We start from the raw sequence: 27764 nt of genomic DNA on the forward strand, positions 1-27764 counted from the left end.
AGGCCGTCCCCCCCCGCCGCCGCTGGCACCGCCAGAGGGCGGGTGAGGAGCGTGAGCGCGGGGCGAGCGGCCTCCCGCGTGACTGCCGGGCGCATGCGCACATGTGCCCGCCCGCCGTGAGCCCGGCCCGCTCTTCTCCCTCCGCCTCCTCCTCCTCCCCTTCGCGCCAGCTCATGTGGTGCCCGAGCACGGGCGGGCGTAGCGCTGGACCTCCGGGTGAGTGACCTTCGTGGGGTGGCCGGGAGGAAAAGGGACAAGACGCTTTCTGCCCGCCCAGGTAGAGGCAGTTGGTCTCAGCGCGGCTCTCAGCTGAGGAGCAGCTGCACCCCACTGGGGCTTTACCCCCACGGCTGCGCCCGGTCCGGGGGCGGTGCGGACGCGTCCGTGCTGCCAGCCCCAGGGTGGTCTGCTGAGCGCTGCCCTGGCTCGGGGGACGGGCTCGGTGCCCGGTGAGCCCTCGGAGGCTGAGGGGGCGCGGGCGGCCGTGTCCCCGCCGGGCTTGGGGCGTTAACGGGCCGCTGGGTGGCTCGCGCCGCGCCCCCCGCTTCCCGCCGCGGCTGCGGGAGCGCCGGGGACCCGCTCGAGGTGTCCTGACGGGCTGTCCGCGGGTCCCGCTGAGGTTGCGGGGCTGCCTGCAGGGCAGCGCCTGTGCAGCCCGGCACTTTGGACCCGTGAGTGTTGGGTTTGGGCTCCCCAGCCGCTGGAAGCCCGATAAAGCGAGTGCAGGGAACGGCTCGGCGTAGTGCTGCCGGCTTAGGCCCCTTTGTTTATCCGCGGGCTCCTCTGTATCCCAGCGAGTGGAATTGTTGTGGGGCTTGTTTTTGACTCGTTGTCGTGACTGCTCAGTGACTCTTGTTTTGTTTTTTTTCCAAGCCTACTCTCTTCTGCTAGAGGGAAAGATGAAAAGCGTGACCTGATGTTAATTGGAAGAGAGTTTTCGTTCTTGTTATTTTAGTGTTTTTTAGTAATGGAACAGGGGAAAGTTAAGACTCTCAGTAAGCCTTTTAAAATAAGTATGTATTCCTGGCTCTATCAGGTTCATTTCTTGGTTGGAGCTGTTTCATATTAGTGTGTAGAAGCAGTAGTCTGTGTATATAATGAAGTCTTTATGTACTTTTCAGGGGTGCACTGGATAAAAGGAATAACTGACCTTTATGTATTGGATTTAGGATGATTTCTTGTGTTTGTTTCTATGAAATAAGTGTACACACACACAAAAAAAATATAATTAGTATTAAGTATGAGGGTTCTGGAAGCAAAGAAGAACACTCTTCCTAGAGCAAGACCCTGGTTTATAATTTATCTCTAGGTTTCCTTGTCTTCTGTGGAAAATACTGTTTTCAAATGTAGAGGGTTTTTTAGTGGATCACTTCTCAATGTGCCTTTGTATCTGTCACAATTTTTTTTCACAACTTAGAACATGTAAAGCTTACCATGTTAGCAATGTACTCATTGAATATTTGTTACACAGCTAGTGTTTCTTGGCCCACACAACTATGCAGCATCTTTGTCAGGTCATTGCTTCCAACTGACCTGTCTTACAAAGGGATCATGATGTGACATGTGGTACCAGGTGGTGGAAATCCAGTCTGGTTCTGAAACAAGCTCTGCTGATTATTTTCTCAAGTTCAAACTGTCACTGCTAAAATAAACGTTTTACTTCTACTGTGAAGTTACACATATTCAGCCTCCAGCAGCTGGATTTTTTTTCTGACAATGAAAGTACTTGTAATTGTCATTCCTTGTAGACACTGATGGGCAGTGACTGAAGCATTTCCAGCCTTTTTGTTACTAAGATGATAAACAAAATGGGAGAATGACCCTTAATGTGCCTCAGGAATATTTCTGAGAAGTTCTATACAACAGACATCACATACTGTCACCGTTTACTGCAGGGGTGTATGATGTGGATGGGATGGAATACTCCGTTGGTCAATTTTAGTCACCTGTTCTGTTTGCCCCTCCCTCTTAGAGGATGTGCAAATATTTCCAGTAACTTTGGCTGCTATAGTAAGAAATCTAAACCTGGGGCTCTTCTGCATACCATTGCTCACCTTATCAGCTCCGGAGTGAACAATGTCTCTAAAAACATGCAGCTAAATAGAAGTTACATAGCAGAACTTACCTGAAAGGAAAATTCACTGAAAGAGAACTGGTCTTGTTTTTAGTAAAACCAGGACACATACTTGGAATATTTTTTTTTTCAGTGTTTCCTGTACTCCTTCCAGTAGTGCTTTAATCTTGAACCTGATTAATTGAAATATCCTGAATTGCTTTGAAGTCTTTATTCAATCAATACAATAAAATACAGCATAAGCGAGCCCTTTCACCTCAATCAATATTGCATTTAAATATAATTTACTTTTCTAGGAACTTGTTTTGGCATTCCCTTGGTGCAACAGCTCATCATGCCAGCCTTAGAACTCATAGCAAAATCAATATCTTGTTGTTTTTTCTCTTATTTGGGTTTTATTTTGGAGAGGATTTAAAAACAAACACCAAAAAACCCCACAAACAAACAAAACCAACCAAACAAAAACCCCCAAGCAAACTAAAACGTGCAAGGCTGATTCTCTAGGCATCAAAATATTTGTTAAAATTTCTTCTCACAGTGACTGGTATTCAGTATACCAATAGAACTGCAAATATAATTTTAGTACATTTTTGACTGTATAGATTGTTCTGTGTGCATTCACTCTGAAGTGTCTTTCCAGCCCATAGAGTGCACTCTGTATTGCTGTCCCTTTCTCTACCACCCGGTTCTCTTCTAGCACCAGGAAAATATCAAGCTGTCTCCCTGCTCCAAAAAGCAGAGGAGGGACCTTGCGGAGGCTGGCAAACATTTCCCATCTGACACCCCAACAGCATGTGAGGTCAATGAATATCTCCAGAGTGGACAAGGAAAGAGATTGTATTGAGGTTGTGATTCTATTCGACCAAGCAGATATGCATCAGAATAGTAAGATTATGCAATCAGCTGTTTGGGACTGGTAGAGTAAAAACTACAGTGTTAAAATAGAAGGTTCCCGCTTTGGCTCTCTGGTGATTTCAGGTATTTATTTCTGTCCTGTAATGACTGAACACAGAACTGTTGTGGTTTTCTAGGATGCTTGTTCTAGTGTTCAAGTACCTTAAGTTGTCTATAATTTCTGTTTTGATTGTAACTTACTCTAGGGTTTGGGTTTTTCTCTGTGTATCAATTCTTAAGTATTGGATTTTTAGAAGTGCAAAGGAGTGTATTTATTAATCTGACATAATTCTGTCATGTTGTATTCAGACAAGTTTATTTTAAGAATAACCATATTAAAGTGAGGCAAAAGAAATGAACTTTGGATTAAAATGGGAAAAAAAAACCCACTTCAAAACTCTCAAAAATAGTATAATTTATTTAAACCACTTAGTATGGAGTGATCTGGAAATACAAGAAAAAAGTTGAAGTAACTTACTAACCAAGTCTGATTATTAAATCTGTTGTTCTCGTAGGTATACACAGATCCTGGACTTCGGTTTCCTTTACTTTTTTTTTTTTAACAAGAAACGAGATTACAGTTTTCTTTCCCTTCCTCATTGGAAGAGCACAGTAGTGGCTCCCTGTTCACTTCAGTAAGTACTACTTTGAAAAGAATACTGAGCTTGCCTAAAATCTTGTTGGCTTTAGCTTTATTTGAGCTAGTGTATTTGCTAAAAGATAAATGGTACTGTTAAGGATTTTTCTTCTGTGAAGGGAGTGGGAGCTGTGTTTTCCAAACTGTAAGAGATGGGTCAGTAAAAATTGGAAAGAAAGGGATAAAATAAGGGTTAGGATGTGTGCTTAAGATACTAATGAAGAGAAGCTTACAAAAATCAGCTTTCTCTTTATCAATGACTAGAGAGCCTTTTCTTTTTTTAATATAAACAAATAATTACATAGCTAGAGATATAGTCTTCTAGTAGTTTAAAACCAAATATTGTCTCAAGCTTCCATTCAGAAATGTGTTTATGAAAGCCTGTTTTGACTGAAAAGTTTTTGCCATCATAGCTGTGTAGACAGGACAGAGGTCAATGCCAGTCTTTTTTTTTTTTTGTCTGTTCAAGTAAAATAGAGTTAGGACTGGTTGAAGATGTACTTCTTTGACCTTGTGTGCCTCTTTAGTAGGCTTGTCGTCGATTTATGTAATAAATTTCTGTTTCTATTAGGCATGTTAAATTCCTATTCTTAAATCCATTTTCCTAAAAAAGCTTGAGTTTGTATTAGCTTTATTCACATTTTGCTTAAAATGAATTTACCTGAATGTCAAGGTTAACTTCTTGGACTAAAATGATATGGCTTTTCATTAATACAGATACCAGAATAAGAACCTACTTTGTGTTACAATCAATGAACTTGCTACTCAGGTTAACCCCTTTAACTGTCCTGTTCTTATCTGTTCTTTTTTCTAGATGTCAGTTTGCTGCTAATGGGTGTAAGTAAATTAGATGTCTTGTACAGAAGGCTTCTCCTTACTAAACTTTTCATCAGAGGATGGGGAAAGCCAGAGGATCTGAAAAGGTGACTCATTAAAAAATAACTGTATGAACAGTACTTGATATTAAAAAAATACCTTAAAGTACCAACAATTGTTACTATCCTGTATTTAAAAAAAAAAAGAAAAAAAAAAAAGGCAAAAAAAGCTAAAGGTTGTTCTGTTAAGGAAATCATTTGAAATCATTTGCCACCATACCAAGAGACGAACTGGATTTAAAACAAGTCTTTAAAGGGATTTGCTAAATCTTCTGTGTCTAAAGAGGCTCTTCTTGAGAGAATGTATATGTGTCCAATTACATTTTTTGCTTAAGCATATCTACTAACATATTTCAAGCAGTATGTCTGAAGAGCAGTGTCAAAGAACAAAACTTGCTGAATTTTTGCAGAGGAATTGTTCTATGTAACACTGAAGAGGATCTTGCTACCTTTCTGTAACTTATTTATGATAATGAGCTTTAAAAGTGTAAGATATGATCAGAAATTTCTCTCTTAGCTCTAAGTAGTAAACCTATTTTCTTTCTTGTTTTCAGACTCTCTCTTGCATTTTTAATTTGCTGATTTATTTTTTATTAGTTATTATTAAGAGTAACACCCGGAAGCTGAGCACTTGCATTTCTTAAGTTTGAAAATGAAGTGACTTAATATGTTCTGCATTTAATAACCTAATTCTTATGTATTTGAAAATCAATAAAGAAAATTTCAAACAAAAGAATACTGAAAGAAAATTTTGTTCACTGTGGATAGCAGTGGAGTAATGTGATATTTTTAAGTCCAAGTGAAGCATTTGTTAGATTCACAGCATGTCATCTTGAAATAGCAATTGGATTGTTTTATATGTCTGTCTTCAGTTGATTTTTCTTCTGGAAGTAGCAAACTTCCCTGCAAAATGAGTGTTGGATTTTGAAAATGTTTAGTTTACTTCTGTTGGTTTAAGCAAAAGATGTGGTTTTTGTTTTGATTGCAGCATTTCTGTATTCTATTATGTATCTGAAATTAGACATTTTAATATTATCAAAACCCTGTCATAACTTGTAAGTTATTGGTGAGATATGATGAAGTTTCACTCCCTCATCCTCAGCACAAATGCTTTATAGTTCTACTATTAGCTGTTGCAATACTAGGCAAGGCTTTTCTCTTGCTAATGTCAAACAGCAATAAAGAAGCATTGCTGGTAGTAAGAATGGTATTGGCTCCAGCTCTTTGTTTTTAAAAGGGGGTGGGCAAAAGTCTCACATGAGATCAAAAGCTTTTGAGGAAACAAGGCAGGCTTGCTGGCCTACTGATCTGAAAACTAGAAGAAGAACTTGGTCTATATATTGCCCATGAATGGGAAGAAGATGAGCTGTTCTCCAGCAGCTTGGGTTCACCAGGATGAAGAGGGAAGAGTTCCACCTCCTCCTGACTCCTCACACTGGCTGTTGGGAGGAGGGAGTACCACTCCCTAGTATGCATATGCCCTGTCATACCAGAAGCAGTGACAGTGCTGTTTTGTTTTGTTTTCTTTAAACTGATCTGTCAAGATCCAATAGAAGTAGTGATTAAATCTCTTCAAGCATTGAGTTTGATTCATATTGCAGACTACGCTGTATAGATGTAATCTGAAGTGTAATGTGCACACCCTTGATGTGATGGCTTGATATCCTAATGCTTTATCCTCAACTCATTAGCATGTGTTGAAATTCCTCAACACATACAAGATCTAGCCTTCAGTATCCTAACTACAGAGGACATACATAGATATACTACTTTTAGAGGATTTAGTATCAAGTAAAACATCTCTCTATTTAGCCTACCTCCATACCCATGTCTCGTACATTTACCCTTGTTTTCTCAGAAATACTTAATGTGCTTGCTGTTCTTTGTAAGAAAAGCAAAGGCTATAGAGTAGGGTGTGGTGTGGTTTCTTTTGGTTTTTGTTTTTGTTTTTTAATATGGTAATAAACTGAATTTTCTTTTCTTCTCTTTGGCTTGGTTTTCTTTGTTGTTGTGAAGGTGGACAGATCACTCCTGTTATACTATTGTTTTGTACTTTACACCCAAATCTGCTGGTTTAGTTGGTCAGATAGCATCTTTGGGTGTATTTACAACCATAAGAATGAGCAAGTTAGTCTTACCATAGAGCATTTAAGATTGAGAGGATCATCTTGAGGACATCCAGTCCAAACCCCCACCTGAAACAAAGCTAACTTTGTAGCTGATTCAAGTCACTTGGCACCTCATCCATTTGAGTTTTGAAAGTACCTTGAGCATGGAGATCATTCATAGAGTCCCTGGGCAGACTTTTCCAGTGCTTAACCACTACCATTGTGGAAAAAAATAAAAATCTTTCACTGTATTCCAGTAGTAACTTATGTTGCAACACGGAGCTGTTGCCTCTTGTCCTCTCAATGTATACCTCTGAGAAGAGTCTTGTCACATCTTCTCTGTACAGCTCTGCAGCCTATTTAAGTAGCAGAAGAAAGCAACTACGTTTCCCCCTTAGCCTTCTGTTTCCCAGCCAATGCAAATCCCATTCCCTTGACCTGCTGGCTGCCCTCTTGCTAAATGCAGAGGGTGTGCCGTTGATTTTTCTTAGCTCCAAGGATGCACTGCTAACCCTTGTTGAGTTTCCTGTCAACCAGAAACCCCATGGCTTTTCCCACAGAGGTGCTACCTGCGTGGGAAGTCTCAAGCCTATATTGTTGCATGGAGTTATTCTGTCCTAGGTGCAAGATTTTGCATTTCTATTGTTGAGCTTTAAGATGTTTGTTGACCTGTTCCTCCAGCTTATCCAGCTTGCTCTGAACTGGAGCCCTACTTACTGGCTATTAACCTCACCCTCCAGTTTGTGTCATTCATGAGCTTCACTAAATGCTGCTAGTAAACTTGTTTCCAGCTAGATTTCAGATCATTGGTAACTACACTTAGATGCTGGCAATCCAGGCCTGTTTTTCACCTGTTCCTTCTCTGTCGCCTCAATGTACCTACAAGAATGTATAAGTGTAGGAGGATTCTATGTCTTAATTTGGCCCTGAAAAATGTTTTCAAAATATCAGGTGTAAATACAATTTAAAAGCTGTGCAACTGCAAGCAGTGTACCTAAGCCTTTTTTTTTTCTTTTTTTTTCTTTTTTTTTTTTTTTTTACCTTAAAAATATTCTTATATACCCGGTTTATGGTAGGCTAATTAAACTGTAAATGCAAAGCTGGCTTCATAACTTTTATTTTCTTTGTGGCTTACTTTAGCTCCTGAAATTATGTATATGTATATTTTATATATATGTATTAAAAGTTTAACTTCTCTACTTGTTTCATTTCAACAGAATATTTGAATTCAGAAAGATTATTGGAAACAGGGAAAAATGCCAGACACTGGTTTCGAAAGATTACCCAGTGTTCATTGACAAGGTATTTAAAAGCAAGAGACAATGCAGTTTAACTAAATTTATTTTCCTGATGGTATATAAAGGTACAATCAATGTAGTACTTACTAGGCTTCTTTTATACGATAGAGTTGAATCTTGATATTATGTGAATCTACGTTTTCGTGACGTTTGATGTTATCACAGCATGAATTGCTGCTGGGATTGACAACTGGGGACTTGGGTTAGGGAGTACGTAGAGGTAGGGTGGTGAATGTACCTCTAACAATATTCAGTTAGCTTTTGCCGATCACCGGTTTTCTAACAGGTGACATTAACTGACTTCACAGGTGTTATTAGCCCTGTATCAAGGAAAGGATATTAGAATTTTTCTGAGAGGGAAGAAGTGGTGAGGCTGTAGAGGCAAAAAAAAAATCAATATAGTGTGAGTTCTTGAGTACTCTTGGTTGGGGAAAGGACACCTTGTGCTCACAGGTGAGATATTGCCCTGAAGACTTTTCAGTCTAGGAGTGTGAATAGAGAGTCAGAAATGAAGAATAATTCTAAGGTCAAATAAATGCACTGGTGGGCAGTGCTATGGCAAACTAAATGCTTTAACAATTTTCTGGGGGTTTTATGTCTTTTTTTTTTTTTTAATTAACCTGATGTGGATAGAACTAGGAGGCAATGGCAAAAATGTGAAATGGGGTTGGAAGGGATGGGAAAATGAACAGTTACGTTGGTTGCTAGCAGAGGATGGAAGGAAAACTGAAAGAATAAAGCAGTGGCTGTACAGATACTGATTGGTTTGTGGTTTTGTCTGTTTGTTTGTTTTTCCCATTAATATACTAGATGGCAGTGGGATGTCAGATCTTAAAGCTCAAAATTTAGTATGTGTTGTTGAAGTTATTTTAAATGGGACAGCATTACATTCCTTTAAGGTCATTTAATGAAAGAAAAGTTTGAAACAGATATTTTGATTGTGTTGATATGTGTATAGGAACATCCTATATTTGAAGTAGACCTTAGCTTTGTTTTTTTAAGTACATTTTCATCTTGTAACAAATTCTTCTATTTTAAGAGATGTTTGGTGTTTGGTATTTGGCTTTCAGAGCAAGTTAAACATTGATATGAAATATACTGCTGTCATCCTGTTCTCTATAGGTTGAGGAGCAATCTGACTGTAAAATCCTTGAGGGGCATTTCATTTCCCCGTTGGCTCATTATGTCCCAGGTATCCTGCCAGTTGAATCTCTTGTAGCAAGGTAAGAAAAAACAAGTGGTATTTCCTTTCTGAAACTAGTACTGCAGTGAAATAAGAATGGTCCATAAGTAGTTTCATTGTGAAACTGATTTATTGTAATAAAAATCGTCTGTGAGATATTTCAAACTGGTTTCTTTACTAACATGTTGAAATGTATTTTGATCTCAAAAGTGAAAATCTTATTCATGTGATAGTTTAATCTGTGTGTAAATTTAAAAAAAAAGTTCTCTGTCAAAGTATATACTTTGTGAGGGGATTTTTTTTTTGGGTATAGAAATCATATTGCACAAAGCTATGGAATACCCTGGGCTGTTTTTTTAATTTATTTGGGGGGACAGGGAGATGTGTGTGGTTGTTTGGTTTGTTTTTCCCCAAATGAACAGGATGCCAGAAATGAAGGATACTATGTATAGCCAGGGCAGCAGTTTGTGTTACACGTAGCAGGAAAGCTGCGTAAGCATAGGAAGCTGTTTATATGACAGAAGCATGTTATATTGTATTTGAAGGAACTATTTCAGCCTTTCATTCACATTGAATACAAAAATAGTGCATATGTACTGAAGTAGTAAGTTCATTTAATTATGGGAAGATAATCTGGTGTTCTCCTGACTTGGCAAGCCAAAAATAATTTTTTAAAAAGCATCCTCACAGAAAGCAGGATGATCCCTGATAGTCAGAAGATACCTAGGGGCATTTTTGTTGGTTTCACACTAACACTGCTTTGCAGTTGAGAAGCGGGTCTGGAAAGGCAATGTAATTTCTGTTTGCTTTTAGTTTTCAGCTAAACTTCCATGATGGAGTTTTTTTTTTGGTCAAGCTTTGTTTAGTAGCTTAAAATGACACACTTTTCTGTTTAATTTTTAAGTTGATATTAGCATTGTCAATTTTATCAGTATCACTGATTGGCTTTTTTATGTGTACTTAAACATGTAACACTACGAAATGTCAGAACAAGTCTGATAGTCAAAATATCAGTTCTCTTCCACCTCTCCATTGGTTAGAAAAAGAAACTGTCTCTTAACTTTGGACTAATTAGTACCATACTGGAAAATAGAGTATACTGATTATTTCCTTATCAGTGTTTTCTTACAGTGTGTAATCAAGTTATGCTAGTTGTTACATTGGACAGCATTGTTACAGTTTTCAAATGCTTTACAGTTTTCCCTTAAGATATTTGTGCCGTGTGTGAATATTTTTTCTGAAGTGTATCACTGTTGTCGGTAACAGTGCTCCATCTTGTGGGGAAAATACTAGTGGCCTAGTGGCTCAGAAGTGTTTTGGTTTTTTTTCTCAGTAGTCAGACTGTAAATAACTTCAGTAGCAGCAAAAGACACTAAGTGGTTGATGTTGGTGTATGAAATAGTTTTGTCATTTGTTTGTTGGGTTTTTGTTTTTTTAAAATTTAAATATATTGCTCATCTTAATATTCAATTTCAGCTGTTGTACCCTCAGGAGAAAAATAGCAATGCTGCCTAGGAGAGCTAGTCATACGTGTTTAGGCTGTTCTTCATCTGAAGTTCCATTTTTCCACTCTGCAAAATTTACATTGTGATGATGAGGTAGTGGTCTTTTTTAGGAACATGATCTTTCAGCTTGGCTTCTTTTCTTGTTTGGCATTTGTTCTGTCCTACTTTCAGATTCCTTTCTTTGCTGGACGTGTTTATGAAAAATGATATTGCTGAATTGCTGGCAGTTTGCCTGTATGGTTTAAGAGAATACTTTATTCTGGCTTTTTTTAAATTAATTTCCCTGACGCAGCTTGTAAATATGTATGCTCACTTTGCTAAAATAGGTGTTTGTTTCTCATAGATTTCAGTTCATCATACCCAGAAGATGGAATAGCAAGCACAGACCTGTGTGCATTCATTTAGCAGGCACAGGAGATCATGTGGGTATATAAGATGTAAAATTGATTGTTATCAAGAAATTAATAATCAAATTTCTTCACCATGAGGGTGATAAGGCACTGGGACAGGCTGCCCAGAGAAGCTGTGGATGCCCCAATCCTGTGAGTGTTCAAGGCCAGGTTGGATGGGCTCTGAGCAACCTGGTCTAGTGGAAGGTGTCCCTACGCCCATAGCAGGGGGGTTGGAACTAAATGATCTTAGAGGTCCCTTCCAACACAAACCGTTCTGTGATTCTATGATTTTATCTTAATATATGTTTGTACATCTTTTCTTTAGCACTTCTGGAGGAGACGCACGTTAATGGCACGCCCGATGATTAAAGAAGCCTGTATGGCTTCTCTACTGCTAGAAAACCCTTATTATATCCTTTTGTGGAAAGCAAGACACTTATTCTCAGTGTTCTCTCCAGAAGGCAGAAGACTTGTCGCACTGGCATAATATCTATAATGCTTTGTGGATCAATTTCCAGTGGACTTTTCAGTGGACAGAAACAAAGTATGACCATTGCATGAAACACAATGTGGAACGCTGTTAATGTAATGCGCTACTTTTACACCAAGTATTTATTTTCTGAATTTTTTTTAATGTCTTCTACAGCTTCTTATTGTAGTCATTAGAGTAAAAGTTCTGATATGAATCTGTGTACTGATCAAAGTACTGATATGATTCCTTTAGCCATGACAGAGTGAAAACTAATGCATTCATTCTGCATCATACTGTGTGACTTCTGAATGTATTAAAGGCAGAAGAAAAAGTTGCCTTTCCTGCCTTCTCAAATGCAACCCTTTGGTACCTCAGATACTTTTGAGAAACTTACAGCTACCATTTAAGTTGTTTCTTTTTTTTAAGTTAAGTTTGGTCCTGTGATCAACTCATCAGTAACTTCTGTAACATTGTTACCCTGTTTTATTAAATAGGATCTCTGGTTACACTTTTTTTCCTGCCCATATACCTAACAAAATGAAAATCTTCTGTTGCAAATTATATCATCAAACTACATTTAACTTGATTTCATTCCAGTGAAACATTTGAAATTTAAGTTCCACATTTCAATTATTCAGTGTACTATTTATGTGAATTATTTATTTTATTTTACTTTATTCTTTATTTTGATTGCCAGTTATTATATTGGTGTGTTTTACTTTCTTTAACTTAGTCTTCTACATGGCTGTAGAAAACCTAAGGATCAATTGTAAGTATTCCCATTACATTCATAGATACTGTCTTTTCAAAATACCATTTTTGATAGATACTGTCTTTTCAAAATACCACTTTTGGTTTTTTCTCAAGAAACTCAAAGTAGTGTAAACTTTGCTAGCTTATTAAGAAAAAAAAATCCCAGGCATGGACCAATGGACCATGTGTAACTTGCTGATGTGAAATTGTGCACCCTTTGCTAAGCTGCTTTGTCATTTTTTTTTGTGTTAAGAGATCACAATGACCGGGGAAGTCTGCACAAGATGAATTGCAGTATGGCGTGAGATGCAAACAAGTTATGTGAATGCAAGCAGGTGTCAGTTTATTTTCCTGATTCACAACTGTGTGTGTACAAATGCTGCAATTATATTTCAGTCAGCTGTGGATAATCTTTGTTCAGATAGTATATTTTCCTGTTATAATTCCTAAGGTTTTGTTTTTCCAAGGTATTTTAAGGATTTACAATCAGAAATGTAAATAAATCTGGTGTTTCTTGCTTATTAGTCAGTGGAAATTCAGTATTTTTCAGGACTTGGCTCCCTTAGTCAGTTTTTAAACATGAATTTAGGAACCTAATTAGGAAGTCCTGTTTTTTGCTTTTCACGTTTTCTGAACTGCTGGAGTGTAAACAGAATTCAATAGGATATGTGTCTGAGGCAAAGTTGTTTTTTAATGTACCAATATTTATTAAAGTCCGAGTATGATTTGGTGTTTTAATCCTTTTTAATCCGAACTTGAACATTTAACATGAGTAGAAGACTCATAGAAGGTGATTTATTTTGAAGCTGAAATTCTTAAACCTGTCCATTTTATGAGGACTTCTCTAGGAGCACAATCTCACACTGCAGCATTTTAGATTTCCTAGGTTTTATTTAGATTTCTTAAATCCAAAAGCTTAAAAAAATTGCCTTTAAGGAGGAAATTTTTATTTGAAAATAGTTTATAGTTTTGTTTTTTTTTTTTTTCAAAGCAGATGCGAATTTTATTTATTTTGACATAAGAAACACTTTTTAAAATATTTAATTACATTTTCCAACTAAAATGAGTGTAAAATTGGGGGTTTTTTTAATAGGAAAGCTGCTTAAAAATATATTTATTACTGCATTTAGAAGTGGGAGATTATAGGGAAGTGACAGGAGGGAGTGTGTGCTGGAGTACATGCATTGTGTTTTTTCTAGTTATTAAGGAACTGATGCCGAAGAATAAATAATTTGGTGAGGATATTTCTGACTCTCTTCTCAGTTGTCTAACTGGACAGCTTAGTATATGCATAATATAGAGAGGGCTTCTAGTCCTCCAACTAGTAATTGCCAGTCTTCGATACAAGGTTGCAAAGCAGCAGCAGTGGTTTTAGTTAATATGCTAGTAACAGTGTTTAAAGCAGCTGGAGAGGGCTGAGGAATCTCTCATAACAAGGCTGTGGGAAAGAATGACAGCAGCCTGTAAATACTGCTCTGCAGCAGGGATGTTCATTTCTCCTGTGACTTGCACAGTGAGCTTTGTCCTTGGGCTTCAGAGTGTCTCAAATGTCATCAAATGCTGGCAGAAGCGGCCAGTAGCCTCTTGTAACCTCACTGTGTGATACTGAAAATACACAGCCCTCCTCCCAAAATTAGAGGTGTATTAATTGCTCTGTAAAATACTTATTTTTTTTTTTTCCCCACACTTTTTGAGAGTCCTGCTGATGGTTCAGCTGAAGAGATTTATACTTTTTTATTTCTTGTCTTTTAATGCTTTGCAGTTCACTACATGAATTTCTCAGTACAGTGATACACTTTGGACTTTACAATTTCAGTCTTATAGTGACACTGAGTGCTTCCAAAACTGACATACTGATTGCTCTTCAAAGGTTGTGTGCAATTTTTCAATTATATAAAAAAAAAAAAAAAAGGATTGTTTCTGCCAATGGGACAGTGTATGTCTAGGACTGTATCACTTTGATTCTATTTCTAAGAGACCTGTTGTAACTTTACAAGACAGCCGATTACTACTAATGAGATTCTAATGTTGGTAATATCTGTTTCTAGAAGACTAGGCTGTCAGTTATGTTCAAGAAGATATTAGAAGCTTAGCAGGTGTCTGTTTCTAGTCCTCATTTAGATGAAAAGGTACAAGTGGTAAAGAATCTAGACTAGTTTTTTCACCTGTTGAATCAACAGGAGTTCAGCTTCTAAATACTGTGGAAGTGTGATCAGGCTTTGTATAAAAGTATGCATAGAATGATGAGCACTGTCAAAATCTAATCTTAGAAAATAAATCCTATATTTTCCTTTTCTGGGGAGAAAAGACGGTCATGTTTAAAAAATGTCTCGGACCTGTTTGTGATGGGAGGAGCTCTTGTTCTAGAATCGGCAGCTCTTTTGCACTGGCTAGAGAGAGAAGGCTATGGACCGCTAGGGATGACTGGAATATCCATGGGAGGACATGTAAGCTTTTTATATTTCCTGTTGTAATTTTTGTTGTAACTTCTCATTTGATCATTTAGCGTATGGAAATAATTTATTTTATAGTGATCCTCTCAGAAATACTTTAAAATAAACATTTAGAGTCATGGGAAACAAATTGTTGGCAATTTTTGTGTTCTGTGGTGCTGAGTTGGTATAATCCTCAATAAGTACTGACAAATCAGAGACCTTTGTCAGCCATCTCCTGACAGGCTTAATACTAATATAAGCAGCTCACATAATTCTGGTTTTTTTCCACAAGAAAGGGGGAGAGCATTGTTTTCTGAAAGAAGGTCTGTACTATCAATTGCTGGTTCTCCTTCTTTTACTCCTTTGTTCTTGCTTAAACTTTGTGTTTGAATGCATTGTATGAAATGCTTCCTCTTTGTAGGTGTATTGTAATTGAGATGATTTTTGGTGTCAGTTCTGTTCTCAACTCATCTTTTTTCCTTGATCATTGGTATTGATTAGAGAAGATTTCTGTGGTGACGTGGATAACATTCTGTGTATGACGCTGTGCATATTCAAACTAAAACAGCAGTGTATTAGTAAGATGCTTGAAAGACTAATAGACATTTAAAGTAGTACTACCTGTGTCTCTACAGATAATCATTGGTCTGTGAGACATATTAACAGATGTTACTACAAAGCTTATTAAAACAAGATAGCTTCATTTTGCTTATCCTTATTTGTTTGTTGTTAAGACCTAAGTAAATAATGTTGGAAAGGAAAATTATTTTGCCCCAAAGCACAATTTTATAACTCTAAACATTGTAAATGTACAAAGCACCTTTGATTTACATAAATATTGAAACAACAACTTTTTTGTTAAAAGTGTCTTCCTTGTCTTATTTGTGAGTTGGATTGGAATTATCAAACTGGTATATGCACCACTAACCATGCAGGACAATTCAAATGCTCTGCAAATGCTATAGGAATAATGGACTACTGTACCCACACCAATTGTCACATATAACATGGGTATAGAAGGAGGCAAGATCTGAGAAAGTGAGTTTGGAAAACCTTTTGAAATTTTTTATATTTTTTTTTGTCCAGGAAAATACATTTTTGGTTAGTCCTGACTTGTAGGAGTTCCCGTACAATTTAAAACAAGGGAAACAAATAACATTTGATGTTGATTGTCTTTAGATGGTGTTTTACAACAGGATGTAGGTAGCATTAATTCAGTTCTACTGATGGGGAGAGGTGGAACGAAGCCAGAAAATCTGGCTTTTTTTTCTTCTATTAGAACATGGATATCTGGTGTTCATATCCCTTTTTATTAAAAAAAAATAGAATTATAGTTCAGTTGTATAAATCCATTTATTAGAACAACTGACACAGACATAGGATATTTTGTTTTGGGGGGTTTACACTTGTTCAGTTTAGAGCACTAAAATAAAAGTTGGCCAGAACATACCATGTAGGGAAGTTCTGTATGTTGAATTTCTGTGCTCTTTTTAAATTTTTTTTTAATGTAAACTTTAAGGACAGAAAATCAGTCCACTTAACATACTGAATTACTTCTCTATACTTTGTTTCTAGTGTACAAATTAAAAAAGTATAGAATTTGAAATAGTCCTTCTCATAGATTGCCTTCACTTTGGTTTGAAATAAATTTGCAAGAGTTTAATTAAAAGGCTTAATGTATGCTTTTCATGATTTTAAACAACTAAAAGGTCAGAATAAATATTCCATCAGGAATTTTTATAGTTAGAACAAAAGCCCATTCAGCCTTGAAATTAGTCCAGAGCAATATATACTGATAGACAAATCACTGAAGAATAGGCTCTGTCTTCTTAATAGGTGAAAGTATATCCAATTGCCACCATCCTTAACTGCTTTGGCACTGCGTATTTGATTGATACTGTATAAACAAATAAATTGAAGGTGAGAATGTTTTTTATTACCATATTGTGAATTCAATATTAAAATATGTAATAAGTGCATTTGATTCCAGATGGCTTCACTGGCAGTGACAAACTGGCCTAAACCATTGCCATTGATTCCGTGTCTTTCCTGGTCAACAGCTTCTGCGGTCTTTACTACGGTAATTAATGTATATTTTTGTTAATATACTTGAGTGTGATTAGATATGTAAGTTGAAAGGCTTGGCTTGGCCACGTTCACCTGTTCAGTTAGGGCATTTCATCACCCTTTGGCTTCTGTTAGCGACTAGTGGCAAACCCCACCCTTCCTGCCTCAGGATGTCCGACACATGATAAGGTTGGTAGCGTTGAGCTACTGCAGTGGGTTATGTACTAAGTGAGAGGCTCGCACTGGTTTGTAGGACAACAATCGGGGTCCTGGTCTGAATGTGGGAAGGTGAGGAAGCGAGCTGTGTAAACAGGTTTTTTCTACTCAAAGCCTGGCTTTAATAGTTATGTGATAATGCTGCTACTACCGTGAGTACTGTTTTCAGTACTGCTGCTGGGGTGGGTGAATGAGTAGACTGGCTTGGACACCATGAATGCTTATGCTTTGATTCCAATAATTCTAAGGGTTATCTGGAAACTTGGGCAGAAGTCCACTGGAAAAATCAAGTCACAGAGAGAAACACATTGATTTTCTCTGTATATTGTTATTTTAGAATGATGTCTCGATTTTACTTGTGTACTAGACGCTTGTGTTTATAATCTTAGGGTGTGTTGAGCAAGGCAGTGAACTGGAGAGAGTTGGAAAAACAGTATTATACACAAACTGTTTACGAAGAAGAAATCATTCAAATGCTTGAATACTGTGGAGTAAGTAGAGTTTATTTTCCCTATTTGCTAATATTTACATGTGCAAATCTAACAAATAATGTAAATTCTTTTTACTTCTAGTAAAACTAACCAATTAGCCAGAATATGTTAGCTGGGTTTTTTTCCCCTTACACCTTTGATAAATTTAAACTTTGAAGGAAAACCTGAAAACCAGAAGCTAGTACTTTGGTTATATAATATCTGTTAAGTGTAGCCCTTGCTACAAGTTTTTGTCATGACCATGCTTAGTGTAATCTGCAGCATAAAATAAATTCAATCAAAACATTGAGACTCTAGATAATATTTCCCTGTAACCAGCTTTGTAGTCTGGAAAGCCGGTAGCCTGACATGTAAATATAAAACCATGATTTATTGCCCTTTGAAGCATTTTTTTCAAATATTCAATACTGTAGAATATTTTTCATATGTAGCAAAATTAAATTACTTTTCTAGGTTGTTTAGAGTACTAAGTCTCTCTGTTTCTTTTTCTATGTGTGATGGTAGCCCTCCCTCAGCTTTAGACTTTTATTGCACAGGCAGATGATGTGAGGTAGAGCTTTTGTAATTAGCTTCTTGCTCCTTACAAAAAATAATTTATTGTCTACATTTCTTTTTCTTTCTTCTTGGATTTTTTTGAGTAGGGTTGAAAGACTCTTCCCAAGGAGAGTTTTGTTGCCTCAGCTCTACTCTACATCGGAGTGATAACTGTTTGAGAGTTTTTTGTGTGTTGCAAGACTGCCGCCTCCCAATTCTGATAAATAACTTTTTTCCTAAGATTCTTTACTTCGTGACAGTCCTTTTTCAAATATCTTATGACAGGAGAAGACGGGCTGGGACAGAGACTTAGACACTTGCCATTCTTAGGTAAAATACACTCCATAAAGACGGATGGAGCAGACAAAATGAAAAGAAGAAACATTTCAAAATATTCAGCTTGTGTCTTCCTAGTATAACATTTAGAGGCAGTAGATTTTTCAGTCCTAAACCTAACATTAGACTTAGTCACGTATGTTTATTGCTATTGCCTGTGTTTCTTCATGTCTATTAAAAATTGCTGTAAGTGTTAATTTTTTAATACTTTGCCAAAAAGACATTACTCCTCTTCTGAGAGTGGAAAAAATACCTGAGAAGTGCATAGCTTTTATGAGTTATTTGCCCAGAAGTTTAAGCTTAAATGATTGCAATTATAAATTCAGAGTTTAATATAGAGTTTAAACCAGACAAACTCTTGTCTCATAAGCTACCATGTATAATTACTTCCTGCATATTATAAGCTGACAGAAATGTGGAATTAAATTATCAAGAGGTTATGATGATCAGGAATTAATTAATTGAGTGTTATGCAGGCTGAAAATAACAAGTACTATGGGCAGTGATGTTGGTTTGGGGGTTTTTTGGTAATAATATTGAGTTGATCTTAAAAATAAGTTTAACCAACTGGTTTAAAGGAGAAACCCTTAGTTAATGACCTGTTGTCGTTGTTTAGACAGATTCTTTCAAGATGGGACAAGACTTTGTTAAAAACTTCCCTGATGGTGTGGACAGTGTGGAGGATGTGGATGTGACTTCCAGAATGTTCAACCTTGATTCCTCAAACAGGATTGTATCTAAAGAAGTTGTTCACAGCTTTGCCACAAATAAAAGTACTCTAAGTGCCTCATCAGAAAGACTCTTAGTACAAGATGGTCCTAAAATGCAGTTCATAAATCAAACATTTTCAACCAGTAGTAATAGCAATAAAAACTTATCAAGCCAACAAGGACACAAGATAAATAAAATAAGGAAGAGTGACACTTTACAGAGAGAATCCTTAAGGTTCATGAAAGGAGTAATGGATGAATGTACCCATGTAGCTAACTTCTCAGGTATGTATTTCTTTGTTTTAATGTGTAGTTTGGAAAACTGAATAAATACTAGGGAGGGAAGGTGTCTTCGTTCTCCATTTTGTAGACCTACTGGCATCTTAGCTGAAATATGAAAATATCTTGAGGTTTATTCAGTAATATATATTTACCACCCCATTGCCTAATTGTTTTTCTGTTTTTTCTTAGTGACCAACCTGTGATAAAGTGAATTAAAAATTTGCCCTTCGGTATCTTTGCTTATTTTTTCTCTCCCTTGCTGTGGCTACTTTCAGATACAAGCCGGTGCAAATTTGTGTTATTTCAAAGAACAAAACTTCTGTGTGATTTAATATCTAGATCTAATTAAGCTGCTAATAAGGTTTTTCAAGCAGCTTCAAGTAAATTCCCTAAAGCAGAGATGTGATATTGACTTCAGATAGAAAATAGCCCATGTAGCTGAGAACCAAGCTTGAATGATACTTTTAGACAAGTGTGACCAATAAAATGCACAGAGGTCCTTCTGGGATGATGCAGTCTGATGAATATAATGTTTCCCAAGACTGACATAGCATATAGAGGGAGCTGTAGCTCAGTGAGCCTTAGATCTGATGAACCGGGGTTTCTTGGTGTCCCAGAAAAATCCTTTTCAATGGCCCACTTACAGGCAGAGCAAACATGTGGTTTATCCCTAGAGCTGATTGAAGGTGTTTTGCTGGAGTGAGAGCTTGTGGCAGTCCGTTCCGACAAAATGGTTCAACTGTGCACTCTCAACATGTTTTAGAAAATGCTTTGACTTCAGACAGGTTTCTGACAGAGTTGTCTGTGAATGTCAAAACATTATGGATACTGAGATCCTGTGCCACCTCGTTTTTGAATTCTGGCATTCAGTACTCACCGATAAATGTTAAAAAATCCCAAGATTTCTACACTAGCATAGATTTATTGACTTGGAAAATGACCCTGATCACTGCTAGTCAGGGATGTTTTGTGACAGATACCAGTTAAGTGCTTTCCTTAAAGCTATACAAGTTTTTTTTTTCTGTCGACAGAAAAAACCCTGTAAACTTCTGTTGATAAGAGGAAAGACAATTCTTCTGCCATTTCCCAAAAATGTGTGAAATTTTCTGTTTTAAGGGCGGGAAGGGGATTGATTAGTTTGTTTTTCTACTGCTGGCATCACTACTGTAGTATTAAAAAACTGATACATTCTGCTGGACTCTTCATACAATATAATTTTATTAAAGCTTAGATTTTTTTTTTTTTTAGCAATAGAGGGCATCTTTATAGCAGAAATTTCAGCTGAATCGTTTCTATTTCTTAACCTTAAATTACATTTTGATTTGTTTTTCTTTAGTTCCAGTTGACCCAAGTTTAATCATAGTTGTACAAGCGAAGGAAGATGCTTATATTCCTCGAACTGGGGTGCGCAGTCTTCAGGAAATCTGGCCCGGATGTGAAATCAGGTATCTGGATGGAGGTCATGTCAGTGCCTACCTCTTCAAACAGGGACTTTTTAGGTAAGTTTAAAAATAATAGAGAGCTTAAAACCATAATGTTGAGACATATTTTTTCTTTTAAAATCAAGTCTATAATTACTTCAAAAGAATAAATACCAAATACTGCTTTAAAGAACGAGGTATGGGATCTCAAATAATTTTAAAAGAATGTCAGTGTTTCCATTTTATGGGCAAAGATGAGGTGAAATGTGGCTCAGATTGTTCAGTGACCTGATAGCAAGAGAATAACCCTTCTCATTCTTGTTTTCCTATAAGAGCTTTTCATTAGTTTGTTCACTGGACACTAGAAAATATTTTTAGGTGGTGACCACTTACGTTGTACTGTGCAGCTGCTCTCCTTTTGTAATTGTTGTCTTTAAAAAAACCCACACAACTGAATATAAGAATTAAAAGCTTGACTGTGTATCAGTAGTACTTGCATGAATTTTTGTCTTAGCAATGCTTCGTATTGACTTTCTGAAAACAGTTAAATAAATGCAGCTCCTTAGTTTTAAAAAGTTAAATAATTGTGCTGTTATTTTAAAATAAAAGGAATTATTAAGAGTGTGCATCCCATTTAGGAAGTCTAAGCAACAATGAAAAAGAATAGCAAGTTACCGGGTTAAGGTATATGCTAGCCACTAACATATTGCTATTTAAAACTACAGCCTTATGTTATGACACTTACTCAAAAATTATAACTTATGCATGTGTCTTTGACCCATCTCCTGACATGTTTGAGTAGAAAGCTCCTAATCCTTTAACATCTGCACTCATTATAAAGTTGGTAAACGGTCCCACTCATTCCTGAAGCATAAAGAATTTACTGGATTGAAGTGAGAGATCCCGGAAGTAAGTGAAGGAGAAAAGAATACCTAATATCCCATTTTTAATGAATACTGTTTTGAAATAGTGATGATAGCTTTGTAAATTTGGACATACATGACTTATATCTGCCTTTCCTAAATTATACAAATAATCTTCTTTTTTTTCTTGTTTTAGACAAGCAATTTATGATGCATTTGACCGCTTTCTTCAGAAATACGCAGTTTAAAAACCTTCATAATGTATTCAAACTGATCTCATTTGTACTTCTGCTTACTGGAACTCCTATTTGGAAAACAAGCCTCTTGCAATGTTGAGTAGATGGTCACTGATTTGACTATTGTAGGTAACAATTATCAAAAATGGTAAAGTACCAGTGTTACTTTTATTTCAATCAAATGCTATTCTGACACACTTCAGCTTTACCTGTGGAAAAAAAGCAATGGCAGCAATACATTTGTTAATGTATGAATGGTTCATGTACTTCATGTTTAATCACATTGTGTATTCCTTTAATTCTGAATAAATTCTGAATTGTGTATAAGTTGAAAACAGAGCAATCTAAGTATTGAAAGAATGAAATATTTGCTGTAGGGCTAAGATGCCGTCCTGCATTTAGTGTATTTCCAGTTTGTTCCAGGTACCTTGGTTTCCTCTTGCTTCCTTGTCCCCTTGCTATTCTTATTGTGTTGTACTGTGGTTTTGCCAGCACTCAAACTCTTGTATTTGTCACTGATTTTCTCTATTATGAATTGAAAATGAGCTCTAATAGAAGGGCCGGCATCCAATCTTGCAAAAAGAGACTTTCAAAATTAATGAAGGGTGAGAGACATTTTCATTCAATATTTTTCTGCCACTGAACTAAACCGTGCCATTCCAGAATCATGTAGCCATTCATGGTTCAGTTTCAGAGACTAGAATAAGTGAAAATGGGAGTATCTAGTAATTAATTTTTTACATACATGCAACTGGATAACATATACGCCTAGATTTTTTTTTTAGAATGCTAGAGGAAATAAAAATGTAATAATTTTTATTTAGAAGCAGTCACACAAAGAGTCTGATTCTTAAAAGTTAAATCAACAACAGATTATATGGTGCTATGAAGACCTGTTGGAAATATTTCAACGAGGTTCCTTTTCAAAGTGCACTCAGTGCTGATATGCAAAATACAGTTTCTTTGTATAGTAATAAAAATGTGTATGAGACTGAGAATTATCAAAACAGTTAAATTAGCTCCTTGTTTTTCAACACTATTTTTTTAATTGGATGGGAAAATTTAAAAAAAATAGTATTATGAGTGTCTTCTAAGAAAATCCAAAGTCTGTTTCATCTTTTGGGGTCAAAAATGCCAACATATTACAGTAGGATGAAAAGTTCATCATGTATCAGCTGTGTATGTTGTCTGTCCACATCTTGTTTTGTAGTAATCTCCTGTAACATTATTTTAAAGCTAGTTTGCAGATAAATTGAATCTGAAACATTTCTATATTAATTTTAGTACAGTAATGACCAGAGTTACACAGAAACAAACAGAAAAATCCAGCCATTTCTTAGGATATGTGACTTCTGTACCTTTCAAATCAAACACTTCACTGATCTCTGAGGCCAGCACCATGGTTTTTAATAGGCAGAGTATGAAGCAAACAAAGCTCAGTTCATATATTCTCTTGAATTTTAGTCTGGCGGACGGGACTAGTAACTAGGAAGAAATCATGGTTCACTTGAAAATCAGATATGTTCAGGTGAAACTGAAGCGCAACAGTTTGTAATAACCAAAATTATTTAACACATAGATTTACTGAAAATGCAAAAGGAGTTCTATTCTGTTGGAAGTTAAACTGCTTGTTTCAAGCAGGTTTTAATAATTTCTTCAGACAGTGTTGGTTTTATATATATGTAGGGAGCACGTGTGAGGTGACTAGCACATTTAAATATAAGAAAAGCATTGAATGTTGGAAGATTGGAAATCCAATATAAGTAAGCTTATAATTTTAAAATTAATGGCTTGAATACTATACTAAAGGATTTATGGGGCTTACCTTTTACAAGCTCATTCATCAACTAAGGGTGTTTTACAAGAACATTGTCTGCTGTTCACTAGCTTTTTTTGATCTCGCATTTTAAATGTATTTCTGTGCTTTATGTCCCTATTTCTGTTGCAGCCATGAGAAAGGGAGATAACTGATGGCAAGGGAAAGGGCTTGAATAAATGGAAGAGGAAAAAGATTTTATAAGGAGGGAAGTAAGCACAAAAAAAAATATCAACTTCTCTACTCTGCAAAGTATAACATGCCAAAGTAAATATTTTCAAAGCGCACAATATTAGGAATTACACAACCGATGGGAACTTGGCATCCTGAGGTTAGTGTTCTGGTGATATTACTAACAAGGTTTAACTTGCCAAACGGGCATACTGTTCACAGAAGCAGAGTTATGCTACTGTAACTCATGTTTGTGAGAGTGTCTTTGGTATAAATAGTGAAAGACAAGAATGAGAAATCATACTTTGCTATGTAACTGAAGTAATGTTGCCAAATATGAAATCCCAGTAAGAAGCATTTAAGAAATTTCTCAGGTTAGAATAACAAAAAGGAAAAGTGAGCTGTGTAGTCTATTTCTACCAGCTATCAGACCCAGGAAGCTATTAGGTGGTCTGTGAAGAGAGAGAATCTTGCTGTGTAAATGTTTTTAACCTTTGAAAGTTGACTTTTTAACCCAGATTTTAAGGTTAAAACCTTAGAAAGTATTATTAATAATCCATTTTAATGTTAAATGAGAATGTGATTTTTTTAAATCCAGCAATTGCATGAGAAAAATATTGGAATAAGGTTCCTGCACTAAATCTAAATAGCAGGTAAGCCATGCTGTATGTCTTAAATTTATTGTAAAACTGGCCTTGATCATTTTTTGTTTTAATGTTTTTCAATAAAAGTAAAAAAAACAACAGTTAGGTGTGAGGTTTTTTCTTTCTTATTAACAGGAATTCAGAATTCATCTCGCTCTTATCCTGTAATCCTTTGTATTCCTACTAGTACTGTAGCATGAGATGAGTAGGTAATCTATGGTACAAGATAAAAGCTTCACCTAACAAAAAACGATACTGCTTTCATGTTTTTCTATATATGGTACGTATTAAAGACAATAAGCTTGTAGCATCTAATTAAGATACTGTTGTGATTCCAATTTTAGACTATTCTTTTCAGTGGCTTCATTGTGCTAGAATTTCCCAGACTTACTTAAAATCCCTTCTACTTTTAAAAGGGTCCAAAATGTGTACAACTTCTTCCTGCTTGCTGCTGTGTCCCTAACAAGAATGTGTTATATCATAATAAACTCAGAACACATTGTAGGACTGTCCATCAGTAATTGAAAAAATCATCCTTGCTGTTGATGGTTGTTGAGGTCTAGGGGTTTGGGTGTTGCTCCTGGGAGAAGAGGAGGGTATTTGATTGTCTGAAGCAGTCTGTCCTGTGAATGGGAATATCACACGCTAGCTGAAAGTTTGCTTTGAACAGGTAGCTGTAAATGTTTCTGATGCATCCGTCTTTGAGTCATGCTGGTGTTTGTATTCAAAACAAGAAAAAAAGCCTTGGAAAATTGTTGTGGCTTACTCAGTGGAACTGGAGCAGTCAGTCTGACTGAAGCCTGCCAGTTATACCCAGCAACTGAGATGCAATCAATTTTATTTTGATGCTCAATAATGCCATCTGAAAAGTGAAGACTGGTGTAGCACCTCTGCACAGTAGTAGTAAAACTGACAAAATATGGGTAGTACTACCGGAGGGGGTAGCGAGTCTTGTCTCCATTTGAAAGGAAAGGCCCAGGACAGAATGAGAGATTGGTTCTGGTGTGTTATCTGTGAGTAACTCAAGTAATATATATATATATATATTTTTTTTAGTGTTTTATTTACAAGTTTTGCTCCTGGTACCTCTGTGCTGGTCACGGCAAAAAAATGCATCTAATGATTGTCACTTGGAGCATTTTCTAATTATTTTCCCCAAGTCTGAAAAACACCCCTCTTAAAAGTGGCCACTCAGTTGTGGTTTTTTTTTAGCAAGGGTAGATAATTTCTGTTGCATTAATCTAGAAAATGAATTACGCTTTCAAACTGAAAAAAGGTACCATTAAAGGAGTCTTACTGTTTTTTCTTACAGGAATATCATATGCGTATGTGTAGATACTCTTCAAAAAGTATATTAGAAAGTCCTCACATTCTCAAATGCTGGTTTTGCTTGGTAGGCACTAACATTTTGAGGCAGTTAATATTTTTTAATTTATCTTTCAAATTGTTTCTGTCTTGTGTCACTTTTTTTTTTTTTTTAATGTTGATCTTAATTACGGTTGTTTGGGCAGGGAAATTTCTTTATCTCAAAGTGTCAGGTTCTCTGTCAGCTTGGCTCCAATGATAAGTTATAGAGTATTGAAGGGAGGTTCATATAGTCTGTAGGCATGTAATTCCTCATGCAAAACTATTACATGAGTAAAATGCTGCTATATTATGCAATCCTGTAATTTGCTGTGTTTCCTGACATGCTTGGATGCTTCTACACAAGATAGTGCAAAAGCTTTAAAATGTAAATTAGCTTGTAAGGATTGTTCTTCTCCTGGTTTCATGTAGTGTAAAGCAGCCTCTTTCAAATGTATTTTAAATACTATGCTCCTAAGGGAAAAAGTATTGTGAATTTTGCCAAGGAAGTCTGACTTGCCCTGCTAGAAAGTAACAAGAGGCATGATACAAAGTGGAAAAAGAATTAAAAATGAGTCTCAATGCAACTGTAAAAGTTTTTTATACGCTACTCAAGCCCAATAAAGTATACACTAAACCGTCTGTTACCACAAAGTTAGCCAAACAAGTATCTATAAAAGCTTCTCACGCTGCCATGTTACTGGTCACCTTTACTGGTTTTGTTTTGGTTTGTTTTTTCCCCTGCGTAGTTAACTCTTAATCAGTTTCCGGTGTTTTTCCTGGTCTGTTCAGGTTCCAGCACTGCAGTATTGTGGTGTTCCTGAAGTCCCAGCTGGCCTACACATCTGCTTCCTTATCTTCTAGCGCTTGTATGAGAAAAAGAGGAAACAGGAGGTTAATCCCCTTCTTACCAGTGACTTAGGTAGGGCCTCCGTACTTTCGTATCACTCTGACCTCTGCTTGACTTCTGAGTTTAAGGAACCAAATAAAAGATGTGAAAATGGTTTTGAGCAGGAAGCATGACTGGTACTTCTTCAAGAATGTAGATGTAAACTTACACAGATATTGTGGGTTTTTTCCCCATTCAAAATTATTCACTAGGAATGCTTTCCTCTGTTTCAAATGAATTTGCCACTGCAGTGTGCAACTGGCATGTCCTTTACTTGTAAATTTATTGCATCTGAAAAAAGTGAGTTCTTAGTTGCAAAGAAAATACATCTAAGAGTTTGAAGATTTGCTTTAATTGTAATAATACTACTTTTTTTCCTCTTTCTTGGTATAAATTTAAGATGAAATAATATATGTGTAACTTCTTGTACAAAAAGTGCTTAGAAGAAATAGCTGTCAGGGTTTTTTTTTTCTATTTATGAGAAGCTCCTTTAATACCAATGTTTGGAGCTTAAATCTGCAGTTACACAGATGTACATTAAAGTATCTATGTGGTTTGCTTATAATAGCATAACAATTGTGGTAGATGCTTTAATTTCAAGCCTTTACCACAAAAGGTCATTAATTTCCAAATCTTGAACAAAGCAGAAAGCACCAAAGGGGTTTCTTCTTTGAGGTGGACCTGGGCCTCCCCCAGGTGATCTCATCTCATCTCATCCCATCACACCTGATGCAGTGGCAGTCTGCTCGGGAGGGACACGTCCATGAGCTGCTTCTGCTGGTTGGGAGAGCCCAAGTCCTTGGTGTTATAGATGGCCTGTGCATCTACAGTTCTAGAATAATCATAGAAATGCTGTGGTGCCTAAAGAAGTGTGGGCTATGGTAGAGGTTTGTTGGGTTCCTTGGGGGATTGTGGTTTTTTTTTTTCCTGGTGAAGGGGTAAAAACTCCACACAAATCTCATTAAAGCAGAGAATAATGTTACCCCAAACAAAATATATTTTGCTGCTGCAAAACACTGGAAATACAGCTAATTGTAGCACTACTTTTAAAATATTTGACTAGCTTTACAAAAGTCCATTAAAGAATTTGTTTAGTCTGTCAAGAAGATGTTGGCATT

General features: G+C 36.6%; 1 protein-coding gene across 1 annotated transcript; it reads left to right on the forward strand.

The window, feature by feature from the left end:
- The first annotated feature begins 108 nt into the window (after positions 1–108).
- ABHD18 (abhydrolase domain containing 18) lies at positions 109–22603 on the forward strand. Its single transcript, XM_080343223.1, has 14 exons — positions 109–216; positions 3484–3603; positions 4420–4528; positions 7806–7890; positions 9009–9109; positions 10918–10996; positions 11292–11386; positions 12190–12207; positions 14500–14638; positions 16617–16706; positions 17299–17400; positions 18887–19265; positions 20599–20761; positions 21743–22603. The coding sequence occupies exons 3-14, from the start codon at positions 4437–4439 to the stop codon at positions 21792–21794; spliced, it is 1395 nt and encodes a 464-aa protein (XP_080199349.1). The 5' UTR covers positions 109–216; positions 3484–3603; positions 4420–4436; the 3' UTR covers positions 21795–22603.
- Positions 22604–27764: the final 5161 nt, after the last annotated feature.

Source organism: Nesoenas mayeri, assembly GCF_963082525.1.
Source record: "Nesoenas mayeri genome assembly, chromosome: 4".
Taxonomy (NCBI): Eukaryota; Metazoa; Chordata; class Aves; order Columbiformes; family Columbidae; genus Nesoenas; species Nesoenas mayeri.

What these genes read in the sequence shown, in the direction of transcription:
- ABHD18 (XM_080343223.1), top strand. Translation starts at nt 4,437, where the DNA reads ATGGGTGTAAGTAAATTAGATGTCTTGTACAGAAGGCTTCTCCTTACT. An exon ending in CCATGTAGCTAACTTCTCAG is followed by an intron (nt 19,266 to 20,598) that starts GTATGTATTTCT and finishes GTTTTTCTTTAG; the next exon opens with TTCCAGTTGACCCAAGTTTA. An exon ending in TTCAAACAGGGACTTTTTAG is followed by an intron (nt 20,762 to 21,742) that starts GTAAGTTTAAAA and finishes TTCTTGTTTTAG; the next exon opens with ACAAGCAATTTATGATGCAT.